Below are 10,911 nucleotides of genomic sequence, written 5' to 3'. Positions count from 1 at the left end.
AGAGAGCGGCCTGGTTAGTGTCCCTCAGGCCTTCCCACGGGATCTTCCTCAGAGCAAGTAAAGAGCCCTTGATGGGATCATGTCTGCTGTGCTGAGAGACCCAGTGTGCAGGCCGCAGGGCAGGGAGCAGAAAGCAGGGAGTGCCTTGCAGGTAGTGAGCAGAGAAGGGGCTGAGAGGCAGTGAGGGTCAGTGTTCTGAAAGGGGCTGAGGTGAGAGTGGGACTGACCTGAGACTGGACTGCAGGAGGGCGTGGCTCACAATGAAGTGCACCTTCTCCAGGTTGGACATGGGTCGGTCAGAGAGGGAGCCCTCAGACTCAAATGCCTCCTCTCCAATATTCAGTTGGCTCGCCACCTGGAAATCAAAGAGGGCATCGGGACAGCTGTCACTCTCCCATGGTGAGGGAGGGGCCGGGGCTCGAGGGGGCTGGAGAAGCAGAGCCTGGGATCCTGTGGGTGCAGAGCTGGGAGCCCGGCCCTGGGCGCACCTGGCCCGTGATCTGGGAGGAGCGCTTCAGCTTCATGGAGGAGATGTCCTTGGTCCTTCTGTCCCTGAGGCTGGGCCTCTGTGCAGGGAGAGCGTCTGTGAGTGAAGTGAGCTGGGCAGCACCTCAGGCAGCTCCTGACCTGACAGCCACCTAGAGGCCCAGTGCACAAATTCGTGCCACTGGGGGTGGGGGTTGTCCCTCAGCCCATCCCTCTTACAATCCAGGACTGATGGCTCCCAACTGCTTGCCTGCCTGATAGCCCCTAACCGCTTCTGCCTGCCAGCCTGATCACCCCTAACCATTCCCTAGCCAGCCTGATCAACGTCTATCTGCTCCCCTGCCGGCCTGGTCACCCCTAACTACCCTCCCCTGCAGTCCTGGTCGCCCCTAACTGCCCTCCCCTACCAGCCTGGTCACCCCTACCTGCCCTCCCCTGCAGGCCCGATTGCCCCCAACTACCCTCCCTTTCAGGCCTGGTCCCTCCCAACTGCCTCCCCCTGGAGGCCTGATCGCCCACAACTGCCCTTCCCTGCCGGCCATCTTGTGTCCACATGGGGCGGCCATCTTGTGTGTTGGAGTGATGGTCAATTTGCATATTACTCCTTTGTTAGATAAGAGATATATATATAAAATACTAGAGGCCTGGTGCACGATATATTTGCACTGGAGGTGGGGGGGCCCCTCAGCCTGGCCTAGACCCTTTCTCAGTCTGGGAGCCCTTGTGAGATGTTTGACTGATGGCTTAGGGAGCTGGCCTAAGCCGCAGTGGGACATCCTTAGCACTGAGGTGGAGGCGTCAGCCTGGCTTGTGGCTGAGCTCTCTGTGGGAGTGCACTGACCACTAGGGGGCAGCTCCTGCGTTGAGCATCTGCTGAAAACTACAAAACATTGGTGAAAGAAATCAAAGAAGATTCAAATACATAGAGCTCATGGGCTGGGAGACTCAGCAGAGTAGAGATGTCAATTCTCCTCAAACTGATATACAACAGAACTCCCATCAGTATACCAGCAAGGTAACTTTTGTGGAGACGGGCAAGATTATTCTAAGCCAGTGGTGGCGCACTTTTTGAGCTCGGCGTGTCAGCATTTTGAAAAACCCTAACTTAAAAACAAAGATTTATATTTTTGATATTTATTTTATATATTTAAATGCCATTTAACAAAGAAAAATCAACCAAAAGAATGAGTTCGCACGTCACCTGTGACACGCGTGTCATAGGTTCGCCATCACTGTTCTAAGCTGTATATGGATAGGCAAGGGACCTAGAATAGCAAAATCAATTTTGAAAGAGAATAATAGGCAGGAGGAGTCAGTGTGCGCAGCTTCAAGACAGTGTATGCCTACAGCCGAGAGGACAGCATGGCGTTGGCAGAGGGAGGCACATCGACCCATAGAAGAGAAGAGAGACACAGAAATAAACCCACAGATTTGCACCACCGCTTCTTGACAGAAGTGCAAAATCAATTCATTGAATGAAGAATGGACTTTTAAATGAAAACGTGAGGTCTGACTGGGACACCAGCCTGCCGCGTTCCCAGGCCGTGGCGGGACTGCCCAGGTCGCCCCCAGGGCGCCAGCCCCACAGGCGGCCCAGGGACTCTGGCCTCCTGCCCTCCTGCCGCCCATGGTGTGTGACTTCCAAGACCAGGCACCCAGCTGCCTTCGGGCTGCCTCTCACATCACTGTCTGGGGAGGAAGCCCTAGGTGGCAGCACCAGGAGCTTGGGGCGGTCTGGGTGGCAAGGAACCGAGGCTCCTGCCAACAGCCATGGGGTGGGGGGGTGGGGAGGGAGGCTTCTGGGAAGCAGCTCCGCAGCCCAGTGATGCCTGGAGAGGAGGCAGCCCTGTCCACACGACGCAGCCTCAGGAGAGACTCGCGCAGACCTGCCTCGCTCACCGCCTGGTCCTCAGAAAGTGAGATAAGGGTCTGTCCCAGGCTGCTGGCTTTGGGGGGCTGTGTTATAATGATAGGTCATGGGGACACTGCACAGCCCACGCCTGGGCAACCTCCCTGTACTCCAGGCCCCTCTGGCCATGGCGCCCTGGGCTGCAGGTCCCCCTAGCGCTCTCTGCAGTCTGCACCAGGACTTGACCATGGGCAGCGTGGGCTCCTGCCACCGGCGGGCTGCGAGCTGTGGCTGCTGGGTAATTCCTGTGGCTGGTCTGGGTGGTTCATCTCAGATGACATCACGGAATTAGGCTTTAGGGAGGACTCTGTCAGTTCGCCTTCCGTCAGGGGGCGGTGGCGCGCTGGCCGAGAGCTTGGTCGCGAGCGCACTAAACCCAGCTCTGCCCCCCCCCTGCCCCACTATTCCCTGCGATTTGGCAGCGGCTCACTTCCCTGCTCAGCTCTTTGCTAAGTAAACATGTAACCCCTGCCTTGCAGGCCTGGCGCCTGAGAACTGGCTGGAGAGAAGCAGCTGGCACACAGCACGGCACGCTGCCAGTCGGGGACATCTGTTATCGCTGTTACATGCGTTCGCGTCCTGTTTGAGTGGAACCCAAGGACCGGAGCCTGGGACCCGCCCCGGCAATGACCGCGGGGCTTAAGGGTGAGCCGATGGGGGGCTCTGTGCCTTGCCTCCCCGGGGCCGCGGGCTGGTGGGTGCCTGGAGGGTGTCTGCCCTTTGCAGCCACCACCCTCACCCATGTACCTGTGCAGATCCGTGCTGTGGAGGCCGGGCGCTGCCCTCTCTGCCCGCGGCGTCCTGGGCCGGCCGCGTCCTGGCGAAGAGCACGGGCTCGGGGAGGTCGCCCATGAACCTCAGGATAGGCCCTGCCCCTGCTCGTTGCTCTGAACCACAGCGCAGGCTGAGGCCACGGGCCCCGAGCCGCCGGAGCAGAGCGCTGTTTACCGAGCAGTCGGCGTCATCCTCGTGGTAGAGCAGCGGGTACCGCAGGGGCTTCCGCATGTGCGTGTGGCTGGCCGACTTCTGGAAGTAGGTTGCCGCGAACTTGGGGAAGCTGTACTCGGCCAGGCCGTCCCTGTCGTCCTCGGGCTCATCCAGCGCGGGGACGGCGTCCAGGTCCACCTCGGGCAGCTGCTGAGTCTTTGTTTCCAAGTCCTGGGGACCAGGAGGGGAGGGGCCAGCATCAGCCTTCCTCTCTGAGCTGTGCTTTCCGAGGCGGCATCTCAGGCCAGGGAGCCCCGAGAAGGTGTGCCTGGCCGGGCACCCGTGCAGAGCCATGTGCCGCTCCCCACTGCCCCTGTGTCTGAGACCTCCCCACCCCACCCCGGTGGCCCCTGGTGTGAGGCGCCTCGGTGTGAACGCGGCCACCGGAGAGCCCTCCGAGGCTGCCTGCAGAGCTGGCCTCTAGACCAGCGGTCGCCAGCCAGTGTGACGCGGACCACTGGCGGTCCGTGAGGTCCGAATGGTTGGCGGCCGCTGCTCTGGACACTCCCGCTCCTCGTCCTCCACCTGCCCTCAGTCTGGTGTCCTCTGTGAGAGGTCCCAGCTGCCCGGCTGATCAGATGGGGTGTGTCTGTACGGTGTGCCCGTGTGCATGTGTGTGCATGTGCGTGGTGGGGGCAGGCATGAGTGGGGGGTGCCTAGGTTGTGAGCAGGCGTGGTGCGCAGCAGGACCGCCTGGGAGCTGCTGGCCTCCCGCCCTGCACTGCCCCTCAGACACGCTTCCTCCGAGCCGAGTCCCAGCCTCAGGTCCCAGCCACACTGCAGAGCACAGCACCAGGGCTCTGAGAGAAGGGGTCGGCCTCAGGGGAGAGCTGCGTGTGCATATGAAAGGCTCCAGGAAGTAAGACACTGGCAGGTAAGAGCCTGCTTACCTGGGAAGTGTGGAACCTGGAGCCCCGTTCTCCCCTTTCTCTGCACATCCACCCGGGACCACAGAGCACACTCCTGCTCCCACCCGCCAGCTCCCTGCTGAGTCTGCTTCTCAGTGAGCCCAGAGATCACAGGTCTGGACTGTGTGGGCCTGGCCCGGCCCATCTTACCTCAAAGCGGGAGGGGGCCTGGCCCTCCTGCCCCCCGATCATGGATGGGAGGAAGCCAAACACTTGCTCCACCATCTGGGTGTCGGTGACGGTGTCATAGATTGACTTGCGCTTCCTGGCGGCTGGAGCCCTGGGGCCCGGCTGCTGGTTGGTGGTGGCCGGCAGCCCCTGCGTGCACACCAGGGGGAGGTTAGCACAGGCTCTGCTGGGCAAGCGCCTTAAGAAGCCAAATCCCCTGCTCCTGCCATCATCTACCCAAGCCCGTGATGTTCCTCTCGAGTCCTAGACGTCCACAGCTGGTGACTGGGTGGGCCGGGCTCCCTGGCCCTGTGGAGGGGCAGGTCCAGAGACAGAGGTTGCTGTTGGTCCCTGACCCACAGGCTCCCCGAGGCACCACCTCAAATCCAGGGCCTCCGAACCTTGCTTCAACCCGAGGCTCAAGCCTACCTGGTCTTTGTTCAGAGAGCACCCAGCCGCTGCCAGGCGAGCTGGTTTGTGCCTGCCAGGCTGCCTGGAGCGGACGCAGGCTGCGCCTACCTGAGGGTGCATGCCCTTCCTTGCCCTGGGCACTGGAATAGCGATTTGCTCAGGGTGCCTATTTCCATCTTAACCCCCTTCTTCTCAGCATCCAGCAGATGGAGGCTTGGTCTCAGGTGCCCGCTGGGGCAAATGGGAGCAGGTACTACTGCCCCGCTCCCCGCCCACCAGCCTCTCCTGCCCAGACACTCCGAGCTTCTCTTGGCATTTCTCGGCCCTGGGCTGTCATGCCATGGCACCGTAACCAGGAACTGGGGCCTCCCCAGCTCACCGCACCGTCCAGATGACCATAGCCCTGCTGGGAAGATCCCCAAGGCTAAACAGAGGGGCTGGGGCTCGGTCTCCAGGTTCTAGTAGAAGCCTGTCCTGCTGCCTGACCCAGGGGTGTCCTGACCCAGGGGGTGTCCTGACCCGGGGGGTGTCCTGACCCAGGGGGTGTCCTGACTGGAGGGGTGCCCTGATGGGGGGCGGGGGAAGTATCCTAACCTGGGGGGTGTCCTGACCCCGGGGGGTGTCCTGACCGGAGGGGTGTCCTGACCGGGGGGGGGGTGTCCTGACCCGTGGTGTGTCCTGACCCAGAGGTGTGTCCTGACCCAGGGGGGGTGTCCTGACCTGGGGGGTGTCCTGACCCGGGGGGGTGTCCTGACACAGGGGGTGTCCTGACCGGGGGCGGGTGTTCTGACCCAGGGTGGGGTGGCACGAAGGCCAGCTGTAGTTATCTCTGAACAGGGAGGGGGCAGGACTGTCTGATGAGGGGCCAACATTGCTGCTCACTCCTCCCGCCTGTCCTCCCCACGGGCCCAGCCGTCCCCACCTGCTCACAAAGGCAGTGACCACCTACATTGGCTTTCTGCTGCCGAAAGTTCCGTCGGGCGGCCATACCCCTGGCGTGTGCCTGGATGACCACCACGGCCCTCCTCCGGGCCTGGACCTGCTGGCGCACCAGGTAGCCCCTGCAGCTTTTGTCGCGCGCGGCGGCCTCTCCACGCTGCCTGCAGGCTCACGGCGGCCTGCCGCTGCTGCAGAAACTCCCGCCTAGAAGGAGACTGCAGGTCAGAGGTGCGCACAGCTCAGACCTGTGTAAGTCTGTGGGTAAAAACTGGTTTTTTTGTTGTTGGTTTTTTAAAAATATATTTTATTGATTTTTTACAGAGAGGAAGGGAGAGGGATAGAGAGTTGGAAACATCGATGAGAGAGAAACATCGATCAGCTGCTTCCTGCACACTCCCCACTGAGTATGTGCCTGCAACCAAGGTACATGCCCTTGACTGGAATTGAACCTGGGACCCCTGAGTCCTCAGGCCGACGCTCTATCCATTGAGCCAAACCGGTTAGGTTAAAAACTGGTTTTGAATGGAAGATGTCTAAGGAACTGCTGGGGAAGATAAACCCACACAATAATCCTCTCTGTAAGCCAAGAGCAGGGCAGGACTTAGAGCCACTGCCCGTAACTGCCATTGTTGTTGAGGGCAGTCCACCTTTTAGAATAATCCAGAACATCCCCCGTCCTCACCCACCCCAGATCTATGAGGGGATAAAACGCGTGGCCAATGCTTTATTCCTGCGAAATGCTCCCTCTCCCTCCCCTGCTCACTGAGTCAGGCTCAGCCAGCAAGCAGCCCAGTGTCAAGGCCCCACCACCACCCCCCCCCCGGCCTCTGGGGGACACCCTGGGGGAACCTGCACACACAGATGTATCTTTTATCTCACACTTAACTTTGTTTTCTTATCACTTCTGATAATGTTAGGGTATTTTCTTGGGTTTAGAACAGCAGATCTCAAACATTTAAAATCATCTGCGGGGGCCGGGGGGAGGGGGGGCGGTTACGGACTTCCAGGTCGCAGAGGAGTGTTAGGGATGGAACTAACGCACAGCAGGACCTGCAGCAACACTGTACCTGGTATATGTGAGTCGTTAAGAGTCAGTCCTCAGTTCTTATCACAAGGAAAAAATTTATTTCTATTTTTCAAATTTATACGAAATGGTGGATATTAATTACATGTACTGTGGTACTCATTTCCTGACATATCACTCACAAGTCCTCCATGTCAATTATATCTCAATAAAATGGGAGGGGGATAAGAAAATACCATCTGGAGAACCTCAATACTTACTGATGTCTGTGGCCCACCCAGTCTAATTAAGTCTGAATTGTGGTTGAATATATGCATACTATGTAATATTTTGGTGCATGTATATACACAGATGATTCTAATATGAGGTCAAAGTAAACAACTGAATTATCTAAAAATAACCCGTCTCCTTCCCACTATGGCAGTGGGTTTTGGCTGCGTGATGGGCTGGGACAGGTGCTGCCAGCATCTGAGTGGAGACCGGGATGCTGCTCAACGCCCAGGACAGCCCACAACAGAAAGCTACACTCCGAAGTGTCAACAGTGTTGGGTGTAAGAACTCTGGTTTCTGCCTTTTTAAAGTCTCTTCTCTGGTTGTATTGGCCATAACAACAATAACTCCGCCCATCACCAATGGGTCACGTCTGAGAGAAGGAGGAGGCACACCTTTGCCTATCACTCCTCCTGACTACATCTGAAAGCGCTGGACAGTACATAGAAAGCAAACAGAAGAAGACTTTGAGAAGGGAAGATGTAGACCAGCTAGGGACTTCAGAGTCAAGGAAGAATATAAGAGGTAACTTTTGGGGGTTTTCTTTCTGCCTCACATACCCCAGACCAGGAGCTGAAGAAGTCAGCAATCCAGAAATGGCAATGGCAGAGCGGAAAGCCCCAAGGTGAGCCTTTGTTCTCTACCAAAAAGGTCCCGAAAGAAGCAGGTCAGCAAGACAGGAAGCAGTCAGGTAACAGCCGTATACCCCAGGGAAGCACCACAGAAACAGCTGTGGTGCCCGCACCAGAGAGTGCCCGCACCAGAGAGTGCCCGCACCGGAGAGTGCCCAAGGGAGCCGAGGCCGTCACCCTCACCAGCGCCTGTCCGAGAAGGCTGAGTAGGAGCCATCCTTGTGTGCCACAATGATCTCCCCCACAGTGTCAGTGAAAACCACTGGGGGACCTCATTCCCCACCACCATGTGGCAGTAATGGGGACCCCTCTCCCTCCATGTGGGAGCGGTGTCAGAGAAGACCCAGTGGAGAATCAGGCTCCATCTCCTTCAGCAGTAACAAGGCTGCTCCTTTCCCTATGGGATAGGTGGAGGCTGCACTGGGGGCAGTAATGAGGCACTTATGTCCTCTCAGCCAGAGTGGTGTCAGTGGACGCCCTGTGGGCAGCTAGGACTCTGCTCCCAGCCAGCAGCAGTCCCTGGAGGCTCTTGGAGGACTTGGATCTCACCCTATTAGACAGCAAACTGGTGTCACCCACTTCCCCTGCCAGAACGGTGTCAGAGGAAGATAGCTAAAAGTGTGTATCTAAACAAGACACATAATTCTTATAACATAATACCCAAAATGTCAAAACCCAGGGAAATATCAACTTGAATGAGAAAAGACCCTCAACAGAGACCAACACTGAGATGACAGAGGTATTAGCCATTATAAAAAATGCCCAACAATGCTCACTTGAAACTAATGATAAAATAGAAAGTCTCAGGAAAGAAACAGGAGAAATAAAGTAGAACCAAATTGAAATTTTAGAGTTAAAAATACCACAATGAGTAAAATGAACCTCAGCACACAATGGAAAGAACAGAGGAAAGAGTCAGTGAGCTTGAAGATATAGCAGTAGAAATTATACATCCTGAAAAATAGAGGAAATCAACGGAAAGAGAAGGAACAGAGCATCAGGCACCCGTGGAACTGTAACAAAAGACCTAATATTTGTGTCGTTGGAGTCCCGGAAGGAAAAAAGAAAGAGGCATTGCTGGAAAAGTGCTAGAAGTAATAATAGCCAAAAAGTTCATAAATTTAGCAAGAGCTATAAACCTACAGATTCAAGAAACTGAGCAAACTCCAAACAGGATAAGTGCAAATTCCGAAGGAGAGGAGAGGAGCGGGAGAAAGGGACAGAGAGCCTCTTTAACAGCTTGGCCTTTCCCTGGCATCTCCAAGCCCAGCACAAAGCAGATTGCTCTGTAGCTCCTGCGGGGTGGCCCAGGCAGGGTACAGGCAGCTGTTGACCTGAAACTACATCTCCTGGGAGGCCCCAGAGCCAGCTCACCCAGAAGACAGCTTCTCCAGAGCCTCACCCAACCTCCTCCACGAGTGAGAAAGAGAGAGAGAGAGAGAAACATCAATGATTGATCAGCTGCTTCCTAAACGCCCCTTACTGGGGATCGAGCCCACAACCTTGATCAGAACCTTTAATCCACAGGCTGATGCTCTATCCACTGAGGCACACAAGCTAGGGCCATGGGTGTCATACTTCTAAGACAGACTCACTGGGCACCAGAGCCCTGCTAAAGTGAGTCCTGCTCTACAGGGTCAGCCCCTGCACAGCAGATCCTCTGCTGTGGTTGTGGCCAGTCCTTGCAGCCAGTCAGCCTGGGAGTAAATACCTCCCTTAACATGCCAACAGCATTCAAGGCTCAATTGTAACAGATGGGTGCAAATAGCCCACCCGGAGTGCCCAGCTTGAGTGACCAAGGAGGCTGCATCACTGGGCCTACAGAACACCACAAGGCCACTCTACCAAGACCAGGAGACATAGCAGCTCTACCTAATACATAGAAACAAACTCAGAGAGTCTGCCAAAATGAGGAGACAAAGAAACATGTTCCAAATGGAAAAACAGAACAAAACTTCAGGAAAAAAAACTAAACAAAATGGAGACAAGCAATCTATCAGATGCAGAGTTCAAAACACTGGTTATAAGGATACTCAATGAACTTAGGGGAAGAGTAACTAGTGAGAACTTCCATAAAGAGATAGGAAACATAAGAATGGAGATAGAAAACATAAAAGAGAGCCAGCCAGAAAAGAAGACTATAATAACTAAAATAAAGAATGCATAAAAGGAGTCAATAGTAGAATCAATAAATCAGAGAATCAAATCAGTAATTAGGAAGATAAGGAAGCAGAAAACACCCAATCAGAATAGCAAAAATCAAAAGGAAGCCAGCCCAGCCAGTGTGGCTCAGTGGTTGAGCATCGACTTATGAACCAGGAGGACATGGTTGGATTACCAGTTAGGTCACATGCCCGGGTTGCAGGCTTGATCCCCAGGGTGGGGTGTGCAGGAGTCAGCCAATCAATGATTCTCTCTCATCATTGATGTTTCTATCTCTCTCTCCCTCTCCCTTCCTCTCTGAAATCAATAAAAATATACTTAAAAAAGAAAAAAGAACCCCCAAAATTCAGGCTAGAATAAGGAGTTTCTGGAACAACCTCAAGTGTACCAACATTCACATCATGGAGTGCCAGAAGGAGAAGAGAGTAAGAAATTGAAAACCTATTTGAAAAAATAATGGTGAAAAACTTCACTAACCTGGTGAAGAAAAAAGACATATAAGTCCAGGAAGTGCAGAGAGTATCAAACAAGATGAACCCAATAGGCCCACACCAAGACACATCATAATTAAAGTGCCAGAAGTTAAAGACAGCATCTTAAAAGTAGCAGTTAGTTACCTACAAGGGAGCTCCCATAAGACTGTCAGCTGATTTCTCAACAGAAACTTTGTAGGCTAGAAAGAATTGCCAAAAAAAATATTCAAAATGATGAAAAGAAAGGAACTACAACCAAGATTGCATTACCTTGCAAAGCTGTCATTTAGAATTGAACGATAGATAAAGAGCTTTCCAGACAAGAAAAAGCTAAAGGAGTTCATCACCACCAAACCAGTATTACATGCAATGTTCAAGGGTCTTCTTTAAGAAGTAGAAGGAAAAAGATTAAAAATATGAATAATAAATACACATCTATCAACAATTGAATCTAATAAAATAAGCAAGCAGAACAGAAACAGACTCATAGTTAACATTTTGATGGTTGCCAGATGGGAGGGGGGTTGGGAATGAATGAGCA

At 54.5% G+C, this 10,911-nt stretch overlaps 1 protein-coding gene across 1 annotated transcript in view; it reads right to left on the bottom strand.

Moving 5' to 3' along the window:
- Positions 1-10,911, bottom strand: part of MYO7B (myosin VIIB) — an 81,747-nt gene that overhangs the window by 18,946 nt on the left and 51,890 nt on the right. The window contains 6 exon segments of the mRNA XM_015567482.1: positions 207-355; positions 489-566; positions 3,143-3,553; positions 4,441-4,608; positions 5,792-5,938; positions 5,940-6,012. Coding sequence (XP_015422968.1) covers positions 207-355; positions 489-566; positions 3,143-3,553; positions 4,441-4,608; positions 5,792-5,938; positions 5,940-6,012 — 1,026 coding nt within the window.

Source organism: Myotis davidii, unplaced genomic scaffold, assembly GCF_000327345.1.
Source record: "Myotis davidii unplaced genomic scaffold, ASM32734v1 scaffold1844, whole genome shotgun sequence".
Taxonomy (NCBI): Eukaryota; Metazoa; Chordata; class Mammalia; order Chiroptera; family Vespertilionidae; genus Myotis; species Myotis davidii.
Note: the sequence above shows the minus strand (reverse complement) of the source record. Positions and strands in the feature narration are given on the sequence as shown.